The sequence below is a fragment of the Zea mays genome, chromosome 1 (genome assembly GCF_902167145.1).
Source record: "Zea mays cultivar B73 chromosome 1, Zm-B73-REFERENCE-NAM-5.0, whole genome shotgun sequence".
NCBI lineage: Eukaryota > Viridiplantae > Streptophyta > Magnoliopsida > Poales > Poaceae > Zea > Zea mays.
This window is the reverse complement of record NC_050096.1, coordinates 303830028-303852335: the sequence shown is the minus strand read 5'-3', so window position 1 is coordinate 303852335 and position 22308 is coordinate 303830028. Positions and strand designations below refer to the sequence as shown.

General features: G+C 44.9%; 4 protein-coding genes and 2 pseudogenes across 6 annotated transcripts; 2 read left to right on the top strand and 4 right to left on the bottom strand.

Moving 5' to 3' along the window:
- Positions 1-251: 251 nt before the first annotated feature.
- Positions 252-2180, bottom strand: LOC103645728 (uncharacterized; annotated as a pseudogene).
- Positions 2181-2878: 698 nt separating this feature from the next.
- On the bottom strand, positions 2879-5000 carry LOC103645727 (uncharacterized; annotated as a pseudogene).
- Positions 4858-9218, top strand: LOC100279605 (uncharacterized). 2 transcript variants are annotated; one of them, XM_020550051.3, is made up of 10 exons: positions 4858-5085; positions 5193-5392; positions 5513-5621; positions 6336-6732; positions 7131-7200; positions 7281-7348; positions 7779-7894; positions 7978-8084; positions 8212-8422; positions 8511-9218. In XM_020550051.3, exons 1-10 carry the CDS (start codon positions 4999-5001, stop codon positions 8553-8555), a joined length of 1410 nt encoding a protein of 469 aa, XP_020405640.1. In that variant the 5' UTR covers positions 4858-4998; the 3' UTR covers positions 8556-9218.
- Positions 9219-9839: 621 nt separating this feature from the next.
- On the bottom strand, positions 9840-13447 carry LOC100216675 (uncharacterized). 2 transcript variants are annotated; one of them, NM_001143083.2, is made up of 7 exons: positions 12900-13169; positions 12584-12731; positions 12325-12495; positions 11749-11928; positions 11376-11655; positions 10790-11096; positions 9840-10678 (listed from the first exon to the last, which is right to left on the bottom strand). In NM_001143083.2, exons 1-6 carry the CDS (start codon positions 12998-13000, stop codon positions 10924-10926), a joined length of 1053 nt encoding a protein of 350 aa, NP_001136555.1. In that variant the 5' UTR covers positions 13001-13169; the 3' UTR covers positions 9840-10678; positions 10790-10923. The 2 variants fall into 2 exon arrangements, with proteins under 2 accessions (NP_001136555.1, XP_020402428.1); XM_020546839.3 differs by lacking the exon at positions 10790-11096 and having other exon boundaries at positions 9840-10057; positions 11375-11655; positions 12900-13447.
- A 63-nt stretch (positions 13448-13510) lies between these two features.
- On the bottom strand, positions 13511-18653 carry LOC100280986 (uncharacterized). Its single transcript, NM_001153906.2, has 7 exons — positions 18339-18653; positions 16286-16388; positions 16118-16185; positions 15813-15953; positions 15497-15538; positions 14003-14142; positions 13511-13918 (listed from the first exon to the last, which is right to left on the bottom strand). Exons 2-7 carry the CDS (start codon positions 16366-16368, stop codon positions 13694-13696), a joined length of 699 nt encoding a protein of 232 aa, NP_001147378.2. The 5' UTR covers positions 16369-16388; positions 18339-18653; the 3' UTR covers positions 13511-13693.
- A 726-nt stretch (positions 18654-19379) lies between these two features.
- On the top strand, positions 19380-22138 carry LOC541818 (prohibitin 4). The gene is made up of 5 exons (NM_001111499.2): positions 19380-19661; positions 19772-19888; positions 20813-20983; positions 21095-21307; positions 21572-22138. The coding sequence occupies exons 1-5, from the start codon at positions 19488-19490 to the stop codon at positions 21764-21766; spliced, it is 870 nt and encodes a 289-aa protein (NP_001104969.2). The 5' UTR covers positions 19380-19487; the 3' UTR covers positions 21767-22138.
- Positions 22139-22308: the final 170 nt, after the last annotated feature.

Here is a 22308-nt window from a genome sequence, read left to right as displayed (position 1 = left end):
TTGCAAGTTTGGCACAACTACTGATTGAAAATATATATGTATGTAAAAAATACTGAACATATTTGTGAAGCTAAAGACGATGCTACTTAAGATAATATGTTGTTAACATAATAAGATTAACCTTGAAATGGAAACATATGTACAAGTAGAGATTTTTGCAGCAGGGGAACCTTCATTAAAGCAGCAGATGAACATATGCAAATTAGAATCAGCGGACAAAGCTAACAGATGTGATATGCAACTGAAAATAATTAAGGACCATCAACTACAAGAGTAGAGCATACCAGAAGCTCTCCAGCACTGAGAAGGCTGTGATAGAGAAGAATTTCCGTGCTGATCTCCTTGATGTCATCTTTACATATTTCTACCTTTTCAGCTTCTGCTATCTCGTAGATAGCTTCATCCCATGTTGTCACGAGATACCGTCAATCATTATCATAAAGTCTTGTGAAGCGATCAACAATGTCTTGCTCCCAAACATCATCAAGTAGGATCAGCATGCTTCTTCCGACCAATGTCGTCTGGAGCAAGCAACAGACATCATCAAGATCTATTCTAGTCTCCTCCTTGAGAGTCATGGAGCCGATCTGCACAAGGAACGTGCAGATCTTCCTAGCAAGGCGCTTATGGTATTCGCTTCTGCTCCCATTACATGCTGCCCTGCTGCACCACCTCCCAAAACCAATCTCAACTGCACCATCCACGAAACTAAGTGGCGGATCAGAAGCAATCTGTCGTGCGAGGCATGACTTCCCGATACCAGAGAGACCGACTATGAGGACGACTCGATGAGCCCCATCTCTCTCCAACAGCTCCCTGACATAGCTGCACTTCTTGGACACTGGGTATCCATGCTCCGACTTAACCCTCACCAACGACGGCGTGCTTCTGGCAGTCGACGCTATGACATTGCCGATGCTCTAGGTCAGCTCCTGCAGCTCCATCCACTGGTTGAGGTCGTCCCTGATCAGCCTGGCATACTTGATGAGCGGGTCACCCACCACGGAGCTTCGCACCAACCTGGCAAACCCCTTCCCTTTGCCCTTGCTGCCCAGCACCTTCCTGGCCTTGGTGACGTTACCGCGCAGTTGGTCCATGAGCCTGCCTAGGCTCTGGAACTGGCGGTCCAGCTACGAGCCGTGCAACTTGTGCGCGTGTCGCTGCCTCGACTGCTGCGTTAGCGCGTCGAGGTCGGACACGAAGTCCTCGAGCACCTGCAGCCTCGTCCATTGGAGAGGCTGAGCAAGGCGACATGCGGCGGATCTGGCCCGCCCGCTCCCACCTACGCTTCCGTCTCGGTAGGATGGATGCTGGGCCCATCACGGCGGTGAAGCGGGTCGAGTGCTTCAAAGAAGGCGGGGCAGGAGTTGTAGGGCTGGGCCGGGCGACGGTGGGTTCGCCCAGGGGGGCGGGGCGGCGACGGAACAGGAGGAGGCGGCGGTGACAAGCTAGGGTTGGGGCAAAGTGAGACCGGTGTTCAGGGGACCGCGTCGGGGCGCCCAACCAAATCTGATTGGTGTTCGAGGGAGGAGCACGAGCTAAATCGTGAAAAGACAGAGGACCTTTATGAAAAACTACGACCGCGAAACGCGGGGAGAGCTCCAAACGGCTTCAGGTTTTAATAACTCCTCGAGCTCATCTCGATAGTTTTCTACCTGCCAAACGAAGTGTGCTATGAAATCCCATCACATGAATAAAGCTACAGTTTTCTTCCATGGCACTTACGGGGAAATTGACGTGAGTAGCTGGACCCCGGTATTTCAGAGCAGCCAGATCGTAAGCCCTCGCTGCCTTGTCTTCGGTGTCGTAACCACCTAATGACTAGATAAAATAAATAACCTTTCCTGTTTACGGATATGCTAAACACAGCTCGAAACAACTAATTGATCAATAGAAAGCACGATTGGACAGAAAATGATTCTTCTTACCTAGATATACTGTGTGGAGCATGCAGCCAATCACATTCAGTCATGGCAAACCCCAGAATCACCATTTCAAAAATTATAAAACAAAACCAAAATGTTAGAAATTAAAGGAGGTCTAAGATGATGGGTAAAGGCTTGCTGCATCATTTTATTTTGGGTTTTTGTTAGCTATCAACCTTGTCTGCCTTTTCTAGTCTGCCCATCCTTCATGTAGCTGTTGTCCCAGAGGTGGGCTTCGTATCTCCCAGTCCACATGTGCCTGCTCCAGTGGATCCAACACAAACAAAACCCTCCATCATTCTCATTCAGTATAAAATAGTCACGGTTCAAACAGTCTGAACTGTTTGGCCCTAACAGATAGAGCAAATTGTTTCCTCCATAACAAGAGAATAGTTGTCTCATTGATAGGTACAACTGCAGGGGCACCATAAATGATCCGAGGACCCCCATCATGAATTGTCTGAACCCTCCATCATTCTCATTGTCTGAACTGTTTGGCCCTAACATCAATTGTTGTGATATCTATAGAGTCTATAGTTATTTTTCCACTTGTTGGCTATTTAAGAAACTATAAAAAAACTAAACCTCCATATTGCAGCATACATGAATGCTTGAGGACGCGAGCACAAACTGCACCAGGGAACAGAGTAACCAGGGAACATATTATCTTAAGTAGCATCGTCTCTTCTAAAATGTCTTACTTTGCAAGTTTGGCACAACTACTGATTGAAAATATATATGTATGTAAAAAATATTGAACATATTTGTGAAGGTAAACACGATGCTACTTAAGATAATATGTTGTTAACAGAATAAGATTAATCTTGAAATGGAAACATATGTACAAGTAGAGATTTTTGCAGCAGGGGAACCTTCATTAAAGCAGCAGATGAACATATGCAAATTAGAATCAGCAGACAAAGCTAACAGATGTGATATGCAACTGAAAATAATTAAGGACCATCAACTACAAGAGTAGAGCATACCAGAAGCTCTCCAGCACTGAGAAGGCTGTGATAGAGAAGAATTTCCGTGCTGATCTCCTTGATGTCGTCTTTACATATTTCTACCTTTTCAGCTTCTGCTATCTCGTAGATAGCTTCATCCCATGTTGTCACGAGATACCGGTAATCATTATCATAAAGTCTTGTGAAGCGATCAACAATGTCTTGCTCCCAAACATCATCAAGTAGGATCAGCATGCTTCTTCCGACCAATGCCGTCTGGAGCAAGCAACAGACATCATCAAGATCTATTCCAGTATCCTCCTTGAGAGTTATGGAGCCGATCTGCACAAGGAACGTGCAGATCTTCCTAGCAAGGCGCTTATGGTATTCGTTTCTGCTCCCATTACATGCTGCCGTGCTGCACCACCTCCCAAAACCAATCTCAATCGCACCATCCACGAAACTAAGTGGCGGATCAGAAGCAATTTGTCGTGCGAGGCATGACTTCCCGATACCAGAGAGACCGACTATGAGGACGACTCGATGAGCCCCATCCCTCTCCAACAGCTCCCTAACATAGCTGCACTTCTTGGACACCGGGTATCCATGCTCCGACTTAACCCTCACCAACGACGGCGTGCTTCTGCAGTCGACGCTATGACATTGCCGATGCTCTAGGTCAGCTCCTGCAGCTCCAGCCACTAGTTGAGGTCGTCCCTGATCAGCCTAGCGTACTTGATGAGCGGGTCACCCACCATGGAGCTCCGCACCAACCTGGCAAACCCCTTCCCTTTGCCCTTGCTGCCCAGCACCTTCTTGGCCTTAGCGACGTTACCGCGCAGCTGGTCCATGAGCCTAGCCAGGCTCTGGAACTGACAGTCCAGCTGCGGGCCGTGCAACTTGTGCGCGTGCCGCTGCCTTGACTGCTGCGTTAGCGCGTCGAGGTCGGACACGAAGTCCTCGAGCACCTGCAGCCTCGTCCATTGGAGAGGCTGAGCAAGGCGACGTGCGGCGGATCTGGCCCACCCGCTCCCACCTACGCTTCCGTCTCGGTAGGATGGAAGCTGGGCCCGTCGCGGCGGTGAAGCGAGTCGAGGGCTTCAAAGAAGGCGGAGTAGGAGTTGTAGGGCTGGGCCGGGCGACGGTGGGTTCGCCCAAGGGGTGGGGCGGCGACGGAACAGGAGGAGGCGGCGGTGACAAGCTAGGGTTGGGACAAGGTGAGACCGGTGTTCAGGGGACCGCGTCGCGGTGCCCAACCGAATCTGATTGGTGTTCGAGGGAGGAGCACGAGCTAAATCGCGAAAAGATAGATGACCTTTATGCAAAACTGTGACCGCGAAACGCGGGGAGAGCTCCAAACGGCTTCAGGTTTTAATAACTCTGATTTGAGCTAGAAATTGTGCCGTCCTAATGTACGGTACCAACGCAATGTATAGATATTGTATTAGCTTGCTGTAAAAATAAACTAAAATGCTTAAAGTTCTTTATTTTATTTCATTTTAGTGACTAAATTGCTAAATAAAGAAACTAAAAATGTATTTTAATTTATGTATTAAATAATTTAAAAAATAAAATAAAATAAAATTAATAGACTAAATTAGTCTCTAGAAACTAAAGGTGTGGTTGGTTGAAGAGTAGAGAAGAAATGAGTGGTTCCATTTCAGTATTTTGGATGTTTGGTTTCCAATAAAAGAGAATTGAAGCGGCTTTTGGAGTTTTCATATGATTTTTTTAATAAATAGTTGGAGTGTTTTCGCTCCACCAAAATAATTGGATGCAAAGTGCTTTATTGGACGTCGACGCAAGTGGTCTCCTTCCTTTTCCTCTCTCTACACTCATATGACTACCAAATAAAGAACAGAAAGTCTCTATCCTATTTTACTCTTAACCAAACAAAAATTAGAATGACTTCGTTGTACTTGCCAAGAAGAATAGAATGACTATGTTTTAAAAAACTGAATAAACTCTACAACCAAATGTATCCTAAAGTGCTCTAAAATTATAAAGCTCTCCAAAATCCTCAGCCAAGCGTCTCGATGGTCTCGTACTCTTGTCACGTTCCTTCCTGACTGCCCCCACTTCTCCTCCGGCGGCGCGGCGGCGGGTTACCTCCCAACAGCCCGACCATGGAAGCCGACATCGCTTTCAGGTATGAGATCCCCCGGACCGCCCAGTTCCTCCGCGACGGCGCCTACACCAGGGTCGCGCTCCAGGTAATCCTGCCCAAACCATTCATATTCGATTCATCTCCCGCACTCTCTCTGGATACGTCAGCCGTTTGTTGGTGCTCCTCTTTCACCTCGTTCTCATTGCGCCGTAGTTCCCCGACGAGATGCTGAAGGATGCTGCTGCGGTGGCGAGGGCGTTGCGGCGGGAGCTTGCCTCCGGCGGCGCCGACAGTGGGGTTAGGGTGTTCGTGATGGCCGACACGGCGTACAACTCCTGCTGCGTGGACGAGGTGGGCGCGTCCCACATCGATGCGCAGTGCGTCGTCCACTACGGCCACGCCTGCATGAGCCCGTGAGCCTCTCCGTCTAAAAAGTTTGATAACAATTTCCCCGACTTGTTGGGAACCATTCGTTGTGTGCTATCATCAGTTTGTGCTAACACTACCTTTTGTGCGGGCAACTTGAACTGCAGAACATCAAATTTGCCAGCTTTCTTTGTATTTGGGAAGGCACCGTTGGATGTCCACGCATGTGCCGGCACATTGCTGGAGTGCTCAAGGAAAAGCAATAAGCGCATTCTGGTAGGCCCCAAACTATTTCCTCTGCTTAAAAACTTTTTGTTTAGTCCATGGGAAGGGCATGCCTGATGTAGGGTGGCCGGTGAGAGCTGCTGAATCGCCAATTCGCCAGTGCGAAGGAGTCGGTTTATCCTTTTCTCTGACCTCTCATGTGGGAGCCCCCCCTGCACTGGGTCTCCCCATGGGATGAGCTTCAATCTTTCTATGGTCCATAGCGCCATATCGTGAATTCTGGACTTAGCAACTTTGCTAAACCACACTATAAGATCAACATACTGATAAATGATTGTGTTTGCTAATGCTACCCAAGTAAGGAATCTTCTTGGCTAACATTAGTAGCAAGAAAGATTCTTTGGGCAGAAGCTGTGTTTTTATTTAGGTCGTCGTTCTTATAGTTGCTTGTAATCTAGGCCCAAAAATAGGTCAGGAAAAATCCTTTTGTATTTCCTGTGGTTTCCACTTCTTGTTATGGTAAAATTAACGCTACAATGGGGGTAATGTAATATTTACAAAAGATTATGGTAATTCAAACAGAAATTTCATATCATGTCTAGGATTTTCATTGATCTGCTTACTTAGGTTTCTGTTGCCTTGCATTTTCACTAGTGCAATTGCTTTACCGAGAAATAAAAAGTAACTATGTTATGCTATCAACTACTGTTGACATTCTACATATTCTATTTGTACTAATCTTGGCTATTATGGCTTCGCAAACAGGTTTTATATGGACTAGAGTACGCATATGCATTGGATGACCTTAGACAGACTTTCATGGAGTCATGTAAATCAAATTCTGGCAATCATGAAGTCCAGTATGCAGAAGTTCTATGTTCAGTTATGAGTCCATCATCAAGTACTACAGAAGAAAACAAAATTCCTCAGTCGAGTGGCCCCTCTTGTAATGGGGATATCTCCAGAAACAGCGAGTCGGCAACATTCCTGAATAATCGTAATGGCATGGAATGTTCCAGTTCCACACAAAAGTACAGCCTTGCTGGCATGACATGGAATATTTCAGTTGAGGAGAAAATGGAGGACTATTTCATATTTTGGATTGGACAAGATAGCTCAGCATTTGCCAACATAGTGCTTACCTTCAATAAATGTGAAATAGGTGTGTTTTCTTCATCCTCATTTTATGTCTAGTAGGAGGATTGTTTTAATTTGTGCAGGCCCTGTACTCTTGTTTTTCTAAGCTTGTATTAGTTTTTCTGAATAATCGGCAGTGTCATATCCAATACTTGCATATGGCAATGTACATGGAGTGCAGCTTGTTTGAAATCTAAAATTTTGATTCTTGATCGGCTGTGAATCGTGTTCCTGTTATTTCTGCTTAGGGATGTGTAATGCAGATCTTATAGCCCTCTCCTTTACAACTGCAACTGCTTACATTTCCCATTCTGTAATTGATCATCTTTTGCAGTAAGTTTAAAGAATCTTCCATTTGGTTAAGGCATTTGCTCTAATGCAGGGATCTTCTGAATGTAATGCATTTGAATGTTTTTTTTGCAGTTAGATATGATGCAATAGAAAATCAACTCACAGCGGACGTCTCTCATCTGATGAAAATTCTTAGGCGAAGGTATTTTGTTTTTGCAGCATCGATATACTATTTTCTTACTATATTTGGTGTTGATTACAAAATATGAATTGTAATTGTAGATATTACCTCGTGGAGAAGGCGAAGGATGCAAATATTATTGGCATTTTGGTGGGAACTCTGGGTGTAGGTATGCACATTGTTAACTTGAACATAAATAGTTATGCTAATGTTGAGACACTGTTAGAATGTGATCTCAGCTATGAGGTTTACCTTTATATTTTAGTCATGTGTGCCCCGTAGAAAGGCACTATACTGGGTGAGATCTGATCCACGCCTGATTGGTTCATCACAAGTCTAGTTTCGCTATAAGCAGATCAAGCAGGAGATGGAGGAACTCGCTAACTAGTTTCATGGTTTGGCCAATGGCCAGGCTAGACATTCCTTGTTTCTTTACCGGTCTGTTGATTTAGTGCATTTGTCATAGTCACAAATACAGCCACTTTACTTGAATAGTATTATCTTAGTTTCTCATGTTTACCTGGCCAGAAATTTTGCTGGAAACGTTTACATTTTGTGATGTGGTGCATTGCACTGCACTGCACTCCTTCATGATGCAGCTGGTTATCTTCATATAATCGAACAAATGAAAGATCTGATCAAGGCCGCTGGAAAGAAATCCTATACATTGGTCATGGGTAGGCCTAATTCTGCCAAGCTTGCGAATTTTCCAGAGGTGTGCTACTTTAATCAGCTCTGAACTGTTTTTTTCTCTGTTAACCAATTGATGCCATCTGACATTGTTTTTCCTTGGAGCAGTGCGAAGTTTTTATTTATGTTTCTTGTGCCCAAACTGCTCTGCTGGATAGCAAGGATTTTTTAGCTCCAGTTATTACACCTTTTGAAGCTGTACTAGCTTTTGGCAGGTATGCTACATTACCCAAGATACTTGTATTGTTTGTGCCTGATTACAAATCTATATGAAGTGCCTCATGTGGCATCAATTTACATATTTTTGCTATGGTTCTGATGCCAGAAGCCACATGCTTTCAGGGGAAGAGAGTGGACCGGAGAGTATCTTTTGGATTTCAAGGATTTGATCACTTCAGAGAAACAAGAAGCTGCGAGCACAACAGGAGAAGCACGCTTTTCTTTTATCAAAGGTGTCTATGTGGAAGATAATTGCCCTCAAGGTACATCATACGCAGTTGGGTCTATCCATCTGTCACTGTCTGAACAAGTTCTGTCCTCTAATAGTGCTATGGTTGGCTCACTCATTTGCTTTTATTTTGTTTGTTCTACTTTTTTTTTACTAATTATAACACATGTTTTCTAACCGATTGCCCCCACAGAAAATGAGGAACAATCGGAAACGTCGCTCGCTCTGGCTGAGGTAACTGAAAAGGCACTGAGCATCCAAAACCAGCACAACGACGCTGTCCTTTACCAAGGAAGAGCAATGTCCTCAATCGACTACCTCAAGGCACGTTCCTACCGTGGTCTAACTGGAGAATACGAAGGCCCAGTTCCTGATTCAGTCTTGGTAGGCAGAATGGGCAGGGCAGCTGGTTACAGTGACGAGAAAACTGAGAGCGCACAGTGAAGGTAGCATTATGCGAGTTGATCAGTTGCTACAGGCTCCCCTTTTTTGGCGGTGAAAAACCAGGAGGGTGCACAATGATTCAATCATGCAGCCTGGATGGTTTACCAACCTGTGTACTTTTGTTTAGGTGGGCTAACAGGTTTATAGACAATTGTCAACATTTTTTTATTGTTGAGAATACCTGTTTCTAGTCCCAGGGAACAATACTTTGGATGCTGTTCAATCAGGTGGCTTTTTTGCTATTAGGAACTACTAGTGTGTGCCTAATCAGTTTGTATGCAATAGTGAGAGCTATCTCACTGATGTGGGGAAGCCTTTTTTTTTCTTTCTAACAACTGTGGCATGTGTTCAGAAGATGAGATGTACACTATTCACAACATGCACTGTACTCATCCATTATGTTTGTACAAGACACCAAATTTACTCTGCACATTCTTATTTATTGGTACCGGTAGTAGTTCCCAAAGCACAATATGGTAAATCTTCCGATCTTAAATTGTCTCCGAAAGTAAGTTTCTGTAAGGGCTAGTTTGGAAGTCTAAAAACCGAAAGGGATTAGAGGGGATAAAATCATCTTTTTATTCAAAATTGAATAAGGAGGAGATTTTAGCTTCTCCAATCCCCTCTGTTTTTGTTTTTTTTCCAAACTAACTCTAAAACATCTCATTCATATGGAGAAGATTCTCTTTCTATATGAAGCATCCTCTAAACATAGAAGCCGTTCTTTCATCGTCATCTATGTATAGACCCTCCCTTCTTTCACCTATTCATTTTTATATTTCAAGTAATAGATTAAGTAAAATTAAAAAATATATAAAATATTTGAGGATATAACAAATATGTATGTACTATGAGTATTTAAGGAGAAATTTGTATTTTTGTCATTGGAAAGATTCTCTTTTGAGTATGACTTGTGGGTCCATTTGAGTATAAAATGTGGGTCTGATAGCAATTTTGTAGAACTCATTCTTTGCAAAAAATACAAATCTCTAGTACGTATGTAGATTAATATATAGAGAACACTGTTGAAGAGAAATGATATATAAATAAGAATCTTCAAGAAGAGAGTAGATGAATATAAAGAATGTAGTTAGTCTTATATTTGCCTTTATTGATAGAATAAATATGAGCTGATCGAGTGATCCACGATGATCTATACAGTTGTATTTTGGGCATCCTTTTACACGCTTGAGATATAAAGATTACACAGTGAGGTGGGCATACTGAGTCGCCAAATAACGAAATTTCACCTCAACCTGAAGCATCAAACTTGACCACGGATATCCCTCATCCGTACTTGCTTAAAATAAAATCAGATGTGTAACTAAAAGGGAACTACATAAATCTCCTTTCACCCTTGGTCATATTTTCCTTTGACATAATCTTCATTAGCATAACGCCCGACTGAATTTGCCCGGAGCAGCACATCAGCTGTTAAAAATCAGTGTTACCCGCTCACATTTTCCCCAACACTACAGCTCTAAAACCTCAAGGCTCAACACTAACTACAGAACATTGGGATCCAACGCATACTCCCATGTGTAGTATGGCAAGAGATCTAGACATTTCCCAGCCTATGTTACTCCATCTTTATCCCCGCCTGCCTCAGTAGTGGTTTTCTGCCCTACATTCCAGGTTCGATTTTCACATTCTCCATTGCAGGAAGCCGATCGGCACCAAAACTGTGAGACATCTGGTGGCAGATTGTATGAGTTAGAAGGCAATATGTCATGTGTGCCAATTTCCAGTTCCTTCAGCACTGATTTCAGAAGATCCATCCTGGTGAATAAAGGACCCCCAACCTAAGTACAAGTCATGCCAAGGCACCACAATGCTACAAAACTCTAGTGAGCCAAGGCTATCAAGAACAAGATAACACCTTCCCATGCGTAATGCTCAACTCACAGCTGTTGTGCCCTGCGCCAACAGAGGAGAAAGCATCAGAACTACAGAGAGATTGCAGAAAGGGCTGCTCTTTTTAGGCCACTGAAAGGGCAGAAATCCATGCCAAAGATCGTATGATCATACCTGCATTGCGTAGGACTTGCTGGAACATTCGTTATCTAGGACCTCGTTCTTTCCCCTATAAGGCCTGCAACTAATGGAAACGAGGCCTGCTTATGATTAATACCATCATGCCTAGACATCATCTTCACATCACCTCATGGATCATGCACTGAATTAAGGAGCTGATCCTCGTCTATGGATGACTTTCTTAAGGCTTCAGACAACAGCGTGTATCTTGTGACAACTCGCTTATACAGATCATGCAGCTGCTTGACTTCCCCTGGAGTCAAGCTTTCAGTTTCTGAGTCCATGAAAGGGAATCTGGAACCTGTCAAATGTATCGCTTTGAATGCTATGATCATTCAACCTCAAAACGGGTACGGACACACAACAACCATTTAAAGGAAAATCTGTAAGAGCTTAGCATTTTGTTTTATTTGACAGGTAAAATGGTTCCTGAACAGGACCGCAATAAAAACCACATTATGTTGTTTTCAAACAAAAAAAGAACACATTTTGCTTGGTGGCAAAAAACAAACTGTTTTGGAATGCAAATTCATGGTCAAACAAACTTCTCCGAATAAATTGAATAGTATAGTAAGCAAACCTGCCATATCAGTTTCCTCCTGATTTGCCCTTGCAGATGTGGGAAGCCCCTGTGAGCTACTTGGGCTTGCAACAGATACTTGAGTAGCTAGTCTTGCCGATTCCATATGTTTCTGAAACTCGCTTTCCTCCATTGAGAGCGAGTGAGCACTGACATCTATTATAAACATCTTTGCTGAAATGAGGTTAGTCAGGTAATATTCGACTTCTGAAATTAGCTTTGTTTCTCTTCTAAAGAGCTGAATGAACTTCAGATTTGAGTGCAGCTGAGGAGGATTGGCCTACATCAAATTTTCAGAAAGCTTCTCAGTTGCAGCGAACCAGTAAGAAGAAACAGAAAGAATAAACAGTGGCCAAGACTAAGAGTTGCTTGCCTTGATAGTAACATAGATAAGAATAGGAAGGAACTCATCAGCCCCAGATAATGTTCGATCATTTGACATTGATATGTTCAGAAGCAAGTTATTGATGACTTGACAGCAGTTCATGATGCACAGAAGCTTCTCACGTGGTGCTTTAAAGGAATTAATCTTCTGCAGCTCTTTCACTGCAAGCTAAAGTGGCATGTGCAGAGAAAGAATGGTCACAGTCAGCATGAGCTTTGGCTGTATCACTGGAACGATTTCTTTCATGGGAACTTTGGATAATTTAAAATTTTGGATTTTACATGATTAAAACCAGCAACTTCTTGAATATACACAATACAATCAGAGCATAATTGATAACAGAGGGGAAAAAAATAGAGCTGAATGCTTGACAATTGACACCCTTTTGAATATCGAGGCTAGCAAATTTATATCCAAGTAATACTATTTTGGGGGCTTCATTTTGATCAAACACACAATGCTATTAAAATGTGAAATGCACCAATTACTCCCATCCTTAGAACTTATGACAAGCATCAAGGGCTGAAATTGCATTGTGGATGCTTCAAGCTCAGAATGAGTTACCAGCCACGATGCCTCGTTATGCAGGACCTTGGGTATATCCAAGTGATGAGGCTTAACAAACTGCTGCAAGAGACCAATCTTCTCCGAGATGTCCATGTCGGTAACGGCATCCTCAGTGGAAGTCCCAAACGTGCGGTCGAACAATTTGGTGATGACATACTTCTCCAGGCCCTAACGCACAAAAAAAAGGCCTCGTCAGGTCCACAGAGGCAAAAAAACAAGGAACGGTGATTCAGTGAGGGGCAGGGCAGGGCTTCACCTCGAGCGCGTGGTCGATCTCCTGATCGGTGGCGTTGGCCCAGAGCGGGTGGTCCCTGATGGCGCTCTCCATCTCCGCGAGGAAGGCCTGGACCTTGCTGCCGTCCTCCTCGGCGTTGGGCGCGTGGAAGGAGAAGGAGACAAGGAAGCTGCCGGCACCAAGCTAACCGCGGGTCAGAGAAATCCGTAGGGAGCAGGTGCGTGCGTTCTACTCACTCTACCTGCATCTAGCTGTCTAGATTGACCAATTGATTCATTTTCCCCCCGGGGCCATGCGTGCCCAGGCCGGAGCACGAGGCGGGTTACAGGTGACTGACCTCTTGATGGAGCGGAATAGGTCGGCGGCGGCGGGGCGGCGCATGCGGTCGAGGAAGTCGTAGAAGTCGGGGCGCGACGCCGTCGACGTGGGGCTCTCCATCGCAAGGCCACGCCGGCGCCCGCGCTTGCCTTCGATCTGGCAGACAAGCCTACAAGGAGGCGGGCGGTGACCGGTGTCGTGTGCGCTGGCACCCCGGGTTGGATTCCACGTCCAGCCGTGTTGACCCAAATGGAGGATCCACGCGATGAGTTCTTTGCCTCGACCTCGCAACTCGCAAGTGTTAGATACGAACGCGAGAGAGATGGCAGCAGAGAGTTCGATCTGCCGAATTCCTGATCGAAGCGTGCAGTACTTCTCAACTTCCGAAAAGGAAATGACTGGTAAGAGATGGAAGAGAAGGGCAGCGGCAGCACTGTGACACTGACACAGAAGCAGTTTTGAGACCTTTCTCTGAAAAGGAACCCAAAAAGGGTTCAATCTGAGAAACTATGATGTCGTTTGGTTTATAAATATGTAATATAAATGGTAATGATAACGATTCATATTTAATATCGGCGGTAACAAATTTAAATAAGGAAGTATCCATTTGTAGTGTGGTATCCATTACGGTTGAACTTAAACAAACATAATCTAATATTATTAGTTACCAATTTATGTGAACCAAACAACACCCATGTGTTTCTCGTCTCCAGAAGACGACCATGAACACACACAACCACGTTGTCATACATAAGAAAATAATGAACAGACCAGACATCCATCCCAGCAGAAACAACTCAAAGCCCCAATGCTTCAAGGACACATGTTCCACGCAAGACGCATCACGTCGTCATCGATGTACGGGCGTAGATCCCACATGAGGCAGTATCCCTCGAGCTCCGATGCTGGTGTTTTCAAGGACAATGCAGTGACAATCTTCTCCTGCATCGTGTAGTCAAGCTTCAGCATGTTGCGAACCATGGCCATCACCGTAACGAGCGATACGTCCATGTCCAAATGATCTGCTCGTTTATCCTCCTGTTTTGTAGAAACACCAAGGCATTCTGATGAACAGAACACTGAGAGTACTAGAAAAGGGAATATGGAAACAGAAAACTCTACCTCCATGGCATAGCAATCGGTGCTTGGCATGTTGTCGAGGCAATGACTGTCTGAAACTTCCAGAGCACTTAAACTGGATGTTAATGTGATGCCATAGACATTCTCGACTAGACATTCAAGTTCTTCGAGCAAAGTCTTAGCTAGGAGAAAATAAAAAAAGAAAATGAGGTCAATTAGAGCCAAAGAGTTTCACAAACATGTAAAAACAGGTGATATTATGAACCCATAGCTCTAACTTTAAAATATGAACCAAAGGCAACATTAAAATGGAACTGATGCATGAATCTTCACCAAGTTTTCCCTCTGTTTACTAATGGAAAAAATAAACAGCCCTTCTTCCTGTTCTTGAGGGGGGGGGGGGGGGGCTGTGGGCTATATGGCCAAACGTAGAGCCAAACAGCCATGTGAAACCAACACATGACAAATATAAGCTTTTTTTCTCGAAAGCGCAGGAGGGCTTCACATCATTATATTAAGTAGAAGGAAAAGAGGATCCAAAATAGACCCTAGTACAAAAGACCTCCCCTAAGGGAATAAAAAAACCAAAGAAAAGAAGAGAAAAAACAAACAATTCCTGATAAACAATTACAGCCCTTCAGCAATAAAGCAGGCAGCTAGGTGCTCCGGATGGTTGCGGCAAGAAAGGAGAGACCCTTAGCTCTTGCCATTTCCCACAACTGTTGTTCCTCCCTTAGTCCCTTGCCTGACAAAGAGCTGCAGAAACACTAGGGGAGATTCCATCGAAGACAATTCGATTCCGATGATTCCAAATAATCCAGGCTCCCAAGGCAATAAGGGAGTTGACACCCCTCATAATCGTATCTCTAGAGCCATTGTCAATCATCTCCCGCCAACCCGTAAAAGACACCGTACTAGGTGTAGGAGCCAGATTTTGTAGTCTGAAATTGCACATCAGCCGGAACCAGAATTCTCTCGCAAAAACACAAGAAACCAAAATGTGACCCAAAGTTTCAGACTCTTGGTCACAAAGTGGACATTTCTCCGGATGATCAAGTCCTCTCTTTGCCAACCTATCTGTTGTCCAGCATCTATTTAGCACCATTAGCCAGAGGAAGAAGTGGCATTTAGAGGGGGCCCAAGTTTTCCAAACTCTTTCATAGTGACCGAAATGCACAGACCCGATGAACAACCCATCATATGCAGCCTTAGCAGAATAAGTCCCATTTGCAGTAATACTAAAAGTATGTTTATCTTCAGCTCAAAATCTGAAATCACGTTAACCTATCCTATCATTGCTGCATAACATAAAATGCAGAATTATGATTGTCACTTTATACATGTCCAACATAAGAATAAATCCCTTTGGATCACAAGCAAACATTTTCTGCACCAATCATCTAACTGCATCTAGACACTCAAGCAGTCCAAAAATCTTGAACAAGAATTGCAGCAAGGTCTTAGCATTAAAAAGTGCATGTGAATATTAAATAGGATAAAGGTAAACAAATCACATAAGATACAAAGATCAAGTACCTTTCTTTATATGATCTTTAAGTCCAGCTTCGGATGAGCTTACTGGCACAAGGAAAAAAAACAATAGCTAACTGATTAAGGGTATGGAATTATTTATCATTAAAATTGAACAAGTATGTTGTCTAGAGCTCATACTTCAACTATAAATCCTGTAATAACAAAAGAATACATAGAATTAGCTAAAAATCACAATAGTCTGTACTTTTATAGACAGGGCAAGAAACAAGTACGGGACAAATTCAGATAAGCGAGTCATATCAACCATTAGCATGTAAGAATAAAAAAGGTTGTTCACTGCCAAAGCTATATAGCTCACACTGATTTATGTTTGAGATGTTTTGGTAGTGAAGCCTGCAGCCAGCTTCAACATAGGACCTCATTCTGACAGTGCAGTTGGATTTAAGTATCTGATTCATGACATCTGATTCCTTAGGAATCTGGGGCCTACGAAAATACTCTGCAATAAGATTGCTCAGTGCCTCAGTCATCACAATTAACAGTACATAATACCATCACAATGTTAACAATTCAACGGTGTCCGGGATAATATATAAACTGAACCTCCATGGCATATCAGCTGTGCCAACAAAAGAGGAAGGAAAGCATATCAGAACAACTAACCAAGCTCCTCACGGAATCTCCCAAGCAATCGCTCCCCAGATTCAGCGAGCTCCTCGAACTGAGCGGCTCTGTATCGCCACAGATGGAAGAACCATCTCAGTTGACGTTAATACAAATTTTAGTCGAAAAAAGAAACAAATTAAGTTCGCATAAGAAAGGATGAATTACTTGGTCATAAACTCCACGAAGACATGGTGGAAACTGCTGTCATCCTCACCCGCTACCTCAGGTGGCGGCTGCGCGGTGAGCATAGCTGGAACCTCTCCCCTGCCTGCAACAGTGGCAGGTCCAGTATTTTGAGATTGGAATATTACTAAAAAATATCAAGGGGTCAAAAAAGTAACAACCTAAAGTTTAGTATTTGGCATATATACTACCACATAATTATGATTGTATAGTATATAGCCAGGGGCGGAGGGCCCAGTGTGGCTCGCTATTGCTCCAGCAATACCTTAGCCCAACCCAACAACGGACCAGCAGTAAAACAAATCCCAACCCTAGCCGGCTATTCCCTGTTCACTCCGAAGGAGGCGCAAGCCACAACCGTTGACGCCTACCAATCCACACGACCACAACCACCCCCCAGCCTCCAAGGTCCGAGCTCCGTTAGTCGTGCGCTGGCGGCCCGACCACAATATTCATGCCGACGCACCTCCTCCCATCGGTCCAGACCGTCCGCCTGCACTGAGATCCTTCCCAACGGCCGACAGCCAAGCTCCTCCCCGACAGCTGCGTCGTGCTGAGCTTGTCCTAGAACGTTGCTCCTCCCACTTCCTAGGACGCTGCACTGATCTCCTTCCCTACAGCCGCATGTCGGCGCTCGCGCCGAGCTCCTCCCCAGCAGCGCTGAGCTCCCCCATGCTCCTCCCCAGCAACCGAGTGTCCGCGCCCTGTATCATCGTATCAAGCTTTCCCCCGTCCCTAGCAATCGCAGGTCCATGTCGAGCTCCTCCCCGACCCCGGCATCTCCTCCCCGACCATCGCCTGTGAGTGACTTTGTTGGCGTTGAGCTCATCCTCAGTCATCATGGCGAGCTCCTCCCATACCATTGTGTGGGTGCATGTGGGCTGTGCCGAATTAAGCAAACAATTTACATTTAAATACATCAGCTGGATAATCTGAATACATGTGGCCTCTGTACAGCATTGAGCATTCCGCCTGCTTCATGATTCTGCAGCTCCGATGCCGAGCAAACAAAACAAGCAGTAGAGATGGAGAGAACCTAGACAAATGCGGTTGTCTGTCTTCTAGAAATGGACTCTTATTTCATTTGTTTAATAGTCTTGTATGTATGAATTGATTTAAATTATGTTGTGAATTTTTTTCGTTGTTGCGTTAGCAACACCTTAATTTTGACGCGTCCTCCGCCACTGTATATAGCGGATGCAACTGTGAACACAAATGGATTCACAGTGAAACTAGTTATTGTGAGTAGCAATTCTAGCCAATGTTAGTGATACCATCATGAATATGATGTCTAATTTAATCAGCAGGATTGAATATGTATTATTCTGATGATTTCTTAAGCGTGCAGCAAATTGCATGGATTAATAATCGTTAGTCGTTACTAATGGCCTTGTGCCTTTGTTCGACAATCCAAACTTTGGCCTTTCTGATTATTTTCACCATGGATGACGGACTGGCTATTGTGTCATTATGTCTCTTGCTTCAAACCATTTAAAGTAAGCATAGAGGCACGCACCTCTAGTCCAATACTTCCAAACCACTCGATCAAGCTCTCCACTGATTCACGGATCATGAGAACAACAATAGTCGCCATCGCCATCTTGGTGATCAAGATTCAGTTTTTGGTGAAATCACGAGTCTATTTTTTCTCTTCCTTTGCCCTTATTTTCAATATTGAAGGGTGTTGGCGTCGATCTGGACGCCAAACACTGAAACGAACCACGTGCTCTCTACGGAGCCGCGGACGATCCGCGGCCCTGGGCGCAGTGCACGCTTCCGGACAGTCCGCGTCATCTATATAAAGAGGGGACATCTGGACCCGTTACAAATCGGTTTCTGAGCCTAATTGATTCTACGCACGCGCGTACCGTCCGCCTACAGGCTCAACAGTCCGGCTGCCCATTTTGGGACTGAACAAAGGGGTTTCAAAACAAAAAAATCTAATACTGATCTAATATCAAATAGGAAGCCAGTTGAATATTGAATTGATTCACAGTTGGTGCTGCAATTGATCAGAGACCCAGAGAATTCAAACCTGTTCAGCTGCTCTTCTTCCGTTGTTCGCTGTTCGGTGCCCCAGCCTCCTTGGTGGGACGGTTTCTCGGCACCGCACTGCCACGGTGCCACCGCCGCCGACCTCAGTGGCTACGAGCGCGACGACGCCCCTGGCTGCCCCGGCCCCGGACCGCCCAGCCACTGGCCACTGCCCGCCCGCAGGTGCGCGACGCGGCAGCCGTCCAAGCCAAGCCAAGCCGAACGGAGAGCTGCCTGCCTGCCTGTCCTCCACCGCCTCGAACGAGCCTCAGCAGCCAGCAAACTTCCACGGAGCTCGCCTCGATAGCGACGGCGAGACGAGAGTATAACTGTTTAATGGGCCGGATCGACACTTTGGGCTGACTCTAAATACGTAGAGAAGACGGGACATGTTTGAGTTTGAGAGCCATTCACTAATTTCAGCTTCCGTTTTTCAGCTTCAACAAATTATTGAAATGGGTTTGAGAAGTATTTGACATGTACATAAACTCAAGCTTCTATAATACAATTAATCTGTATAAGTTTTTTTATTACACTTCATGATTAGTGGCTCTCAAGAACCGAAGCGCTATGGTGTTAATTTTCATGTAGCTTCATGAAAAGTATAAAAACGGTGTTTGTCCCTCGAAGAGCTTCGTGAATTTCGTGAAAGTTGTCTCTAATTTTAAGTTTAAGATTTTTAAAGTTAAAGGTCGTGAAGCTAGACCTGTTTAGATAGAAGAAGTTAGAATAAACCTAATTTTTTTTAAGTGAAGCCTTTCCAAACAGTCCCTAGATACGTAGAGAAAACTCCCGTCGGTTTCGTGATGAGGACAAAAAATAATTTTATCAACTTTGCACTCAAGAAAGCAACGCTGAAATACTGTAAAAGAAGAAAACGCTGAAACCATCTTCTTGCACAGGAAGACAAATCAGCAGACAGCAGCACTCTTTCGTGCAGCGGAGGAAAGAATCGAGGCCCTTCTTGACCGTCCGATGAAAGATCCAACGCCCACGATCCCCGCCGCCCGCTTCACATAGCCACGCCGCCTCCCCTGTCCCTTTCATTGGCCTTCCGCCTCCACTTGTACACGCCTCCGCCACCCGACAAACTACTCAATAACCCTAGCTAAACCCCCACGCCGCCGCGGCGACCTCCTCCGCCGGCGGGATGGACAGCCTCAGGGGAGTCAAGTTGCCGGGCGTGCCGAAGGGCGGGAGTGCGCTCGTGAAGGTGGCGCTGCTCGGCGGCGCGGGGCTCTACGCCGTCCTCAACAGCTTCTACAACGTCGAGGGCGGACACCGCGCCATCGTCTTCAACCGCCTCGAGGGGATCAAGGACAAGGTGAGGCCACCTCGGTCGCGACCGCGCAGTGGCGGCCCGATGTGTGTGAGTGTGGTTTCGAGTTTTTTGACTGGGTGGGTTCCCGATTCGCATTTCGTTCTCTGGCGCAGGTGTACCCCGAAGGAACTCACCTGATGATCCCGTGGATCGAAAGGCCGATCATCTACGACGTCCGCGCCCGACCCAACCTCGTCGAGAGCACGTCCGGAAGCCGCGACCTCCAGATGGTAAGTTTCCTTATCGAGTCTCCATTCCCTATCCACTCATTTTGCAGCGAATGTACTGCCCGATGTGCGTGCATGACTAGGCACTTACTCTGGGGACCAAAAGGATTGACTTCTGATGGCAATAGCTGAGATGATGTTGACTGCCGCTTGTAGTGATCTTTTATGGTTCTGAACTGATTGCTGTGATTCTGTCCCTACTCCCTGCTACTCCCTAGATGTATGCATAGATTTAATGGCTAATTTGGTGCTATCACTTAACCCTTGTTCTGCTGTAACTCATGGCAGAACAATGCAATGCCTTGTAGTGGTCTTTTATGGTTCTGATGAACTGATTGCTGTGATGCTGTCCCTTGATGTGTGCACAGATTTAATGGCTCATTTGGCAGTGTTACTTTGAATCTTTGTTCTGGTGCAACTCATATGAGCTCTTATGGGCTGCCTGCCATGAATGAACTCGTTTTTTGCTCATCACGGCAGTGTTAACGCACCCTTTTGTAGTTGCCATGGATCTAGTAATGATGTAGCCCATTGGCTGCCAGTAATTGAATTGTTCATTTCTGCTTGCATATTGATGTGCATTAATCTGTTCTGACTTCTGAGGGTGTCTTTGATTTTAAAGTGCAATTGTGAATCCAGTACAACGCGCTGTTTCTGTTCTTTACTTTACCATTTCAAAGCACATAATAGGTTGTGGAAGTTTCTTGAAGTTTACAAGTAAGTCCGGCCTAGGTTCATCATATTCATTGTCATTGTAGTTTATAATGGTTTGCTCATGTTTGATTGTATTTTGAGAGATACTGTTCATGTGGGTCTGTCTTCATATGTATGCACTCGATTTTTTTGTGTGTGCATTTCCACTTCTGCGAGTACATTAGCACCATCGTCCTTTTATGTATTTGATTTTTTAGTTGGTAACTTGGGCAGGTGAGAATTGGTCTTCGTGTCCTTACTCGACCCATGCCAGACCAGCTACCTAAAATCTACAGGAACCTGGGGGAGAACTTCAATGAGAGAGTTCTGCCTTCAATCATTCATGAAACACTCAAAGCTGTGGTTGCTCAATACAATGCCAGCCAGCTGATCACCCAGAGAGAGGTACCATTCATGCGTCTAGACACGATGTTCCCCATATAACAACTGTCTTGCTAGGATTGGATGAGATTAGGATATGTTAACAGTTCATTCATGCATTCGATTCCGATGCAGGCTGTGAGCAGGGAGATTAGGAAGATTCTGACTGAGAGGGCCAACAACTTCAATATTGCTCTGGATGATGTGTCCATCACAAGCCTCAGCTTTGGAAAAGAGTTTACTCATGCCATTGAAGCCAAGCAGGTTGCTGCACAAGAAGCTGAGCGTGCCAAGTTCATTGTTGAGAAGGCTGAGCAGGACAAGCGCAGTGCAGTTATCAGGGCACAGGTTAGTGGCCACCCTTTCTTGTGTAAGAGTGTTCTTTTGTCTGGCTGGAAACAAGTAAAACTTACAAGGAAAAAAAAGAAATGCCATGACTTTAATCGTGATGCAAACACATGCCTGTAGTTTCAGATTCTCATTCTGAAAGTGTATTGGTAGTGTTCTTGGTGTCTCTGTGTAGTTCAGTAGTTGTGTATATACTATTGCATCATTCCCCTTTTACCCTGATGACTCTGAATCACCGTCTGTCTGTGACTTGCATTTGAACAGGGTGAGGCTAAGAGCGCTGAGTTGATTGGCCAAGCCATTGCCAACAACCCCGCCTTCCTGGCTCTGAGACAGATTGAAGCTGCCAGGGAGATCTCCCACACCATGGCGGCCTCCAGCAACAAGGTGTTCCTTGATTCCAGGGACCTTTTGCTTGGTCTTCAGCAGCTGAACGTGGGGGGCAAGCAAAAGAAGTGAAGCGGTCGTCCCCAGGCCATCGCGGATGAGAGTAGTTTCAGGCGATGGTTTTATCTGTTACAGAATGCGCATGCGCGGGAATGAACAAAGTGGCACCATGTTGCAGTCTGTATGTACTGACAAGTTTGTCTATCGATCTTTGATTCTCTGCTCTTGTAAGTCGTGACTGATGAATCTGTTGTTGCAATTGCCTTCCTGGAGGCTTGCTCTGATGCGTGTAACAGCCATTCCATTGCTCGTAGTCGCAGACGTAATTCAGCGTGTGAGTTCAATCAGGACCCGTGTGACTGGTTGTGGCATGGTGGTAGCCTGGCCCGACTTGTCTAGTATGTGGAGCCAGATTTCATATATCCAGGCTAGGCTCATGCTCATATTTATGTTTGGTTGTTTGCGTTCAGGTCGGATAAAGATATGTGTTTGGCTGTATGCATCAATACCAAGATCAAATAAAGTAAATAAATAAATCTTCAAAATTAAATAATAAATATGGTATAGTTTTGTTCGTGAAAATGTTAGAAATATGATAAAAAATCTAACGCAAT

What these genes read in the sequence shown, in the direction of transcription:
- LOC100279605 (XM_020550051.3), top strand. Translation starts at nt 4,999, where the DNA reads ATGGAAGCCGACATCGCTTTCAGGTATGAGATCCCCCGGACCGCCCAG. An exon ending in ACACCAGGGTCGCGCTCCAG is followed by an intron (nt 5,086 to 5,192) that starts GTAATCCTGCCC and finishes ATTGCGCCGTAG; the next exon opens with TTCCCCGACGAGATGCTGAA. An exon ending in CTTCAATAAATGTGAAATAG is followed by an intron (nt 6,733 to 7,130) that starts GTGTGTTTTCTT and finishes TTTTTTTTGCAG; the next exon opens with TTAGATATGATGCAATAGAA.
- LOC100280986 (NM_001153906.2), bottom strand. Translation starts at nt 16,368, where the DNA reads ATGCTCACCGCGCAGCCGCCACCTGAGGTAGCGGGTGAGGATGACAGC. An exon ending in GAGATTCCGTGAGGAGCTTG is followed by an intron (nt 15,954 to 16,117) that starts GTTAGTTGTTCT and finishes ATCTTATTGCAG; the next exon opens with AGTATTTTCGTAGGCCCCAG. An exon ending in CATCTCAAACATAAATCAGT is followed by an intron (nt 15,539 to 15,812) that starts GTGAGCTATATA and finishes TCCTTGTGCCAG; the next exon opens with TAAGCTCATCCGAAGCTGGA.
- LOC100216675 (NM_001143083.2), bottom strand. Translation starts at nt 13,000, where the DNA reads ATGGAGAGCCCCACGTCGACGGCGTCGCGCCCCGACTTCTACGACTTC. An exon ending in ATAACGAGGCATCGTGGCTG is followed by an intron (nt 11,929 to 12,324) that starts GTAACTCATTCT and finishes ATGCCACTTTAG; the next exon opens with CTTGCAGTGAAAGAGCTGCA. An exon ending in TTATCTATGTTACTATCAAG is followed by an intron (nt 11,656 to 11,748) that starts GCAAGCAACTCT and finishes AATTTGATGTAG; the next exon opens with GCCAATCCTCCTCAGCTGCA.
- LOC541818 (NM_001111499.2), top strand. Translation starts at nt 19,488, where the DNA reads ATGGACAGCCTCAGGGGAGTCAAGTTGCCGGGCGTGCCGAAGGGCGGG. An exon ending in GAAGCCGCGACCTCCAGATG is followed by an intron (nt 19,889 to 20,812) that starts GTAAGTTTCCTT and finishes TAACTTGGGCAG; the next exon opens with GTGAGAATTGGTCTTCGTGT. An exon ending in GTGCAGTTATCAGGGCACAG is followed by an intron (nt 21,308 to 21,571) that starts GTTAGTGGCCAC and finishes GCATTTGAACAG; the next exon opens with GGTGAGGCTAAGAGCGCTGA.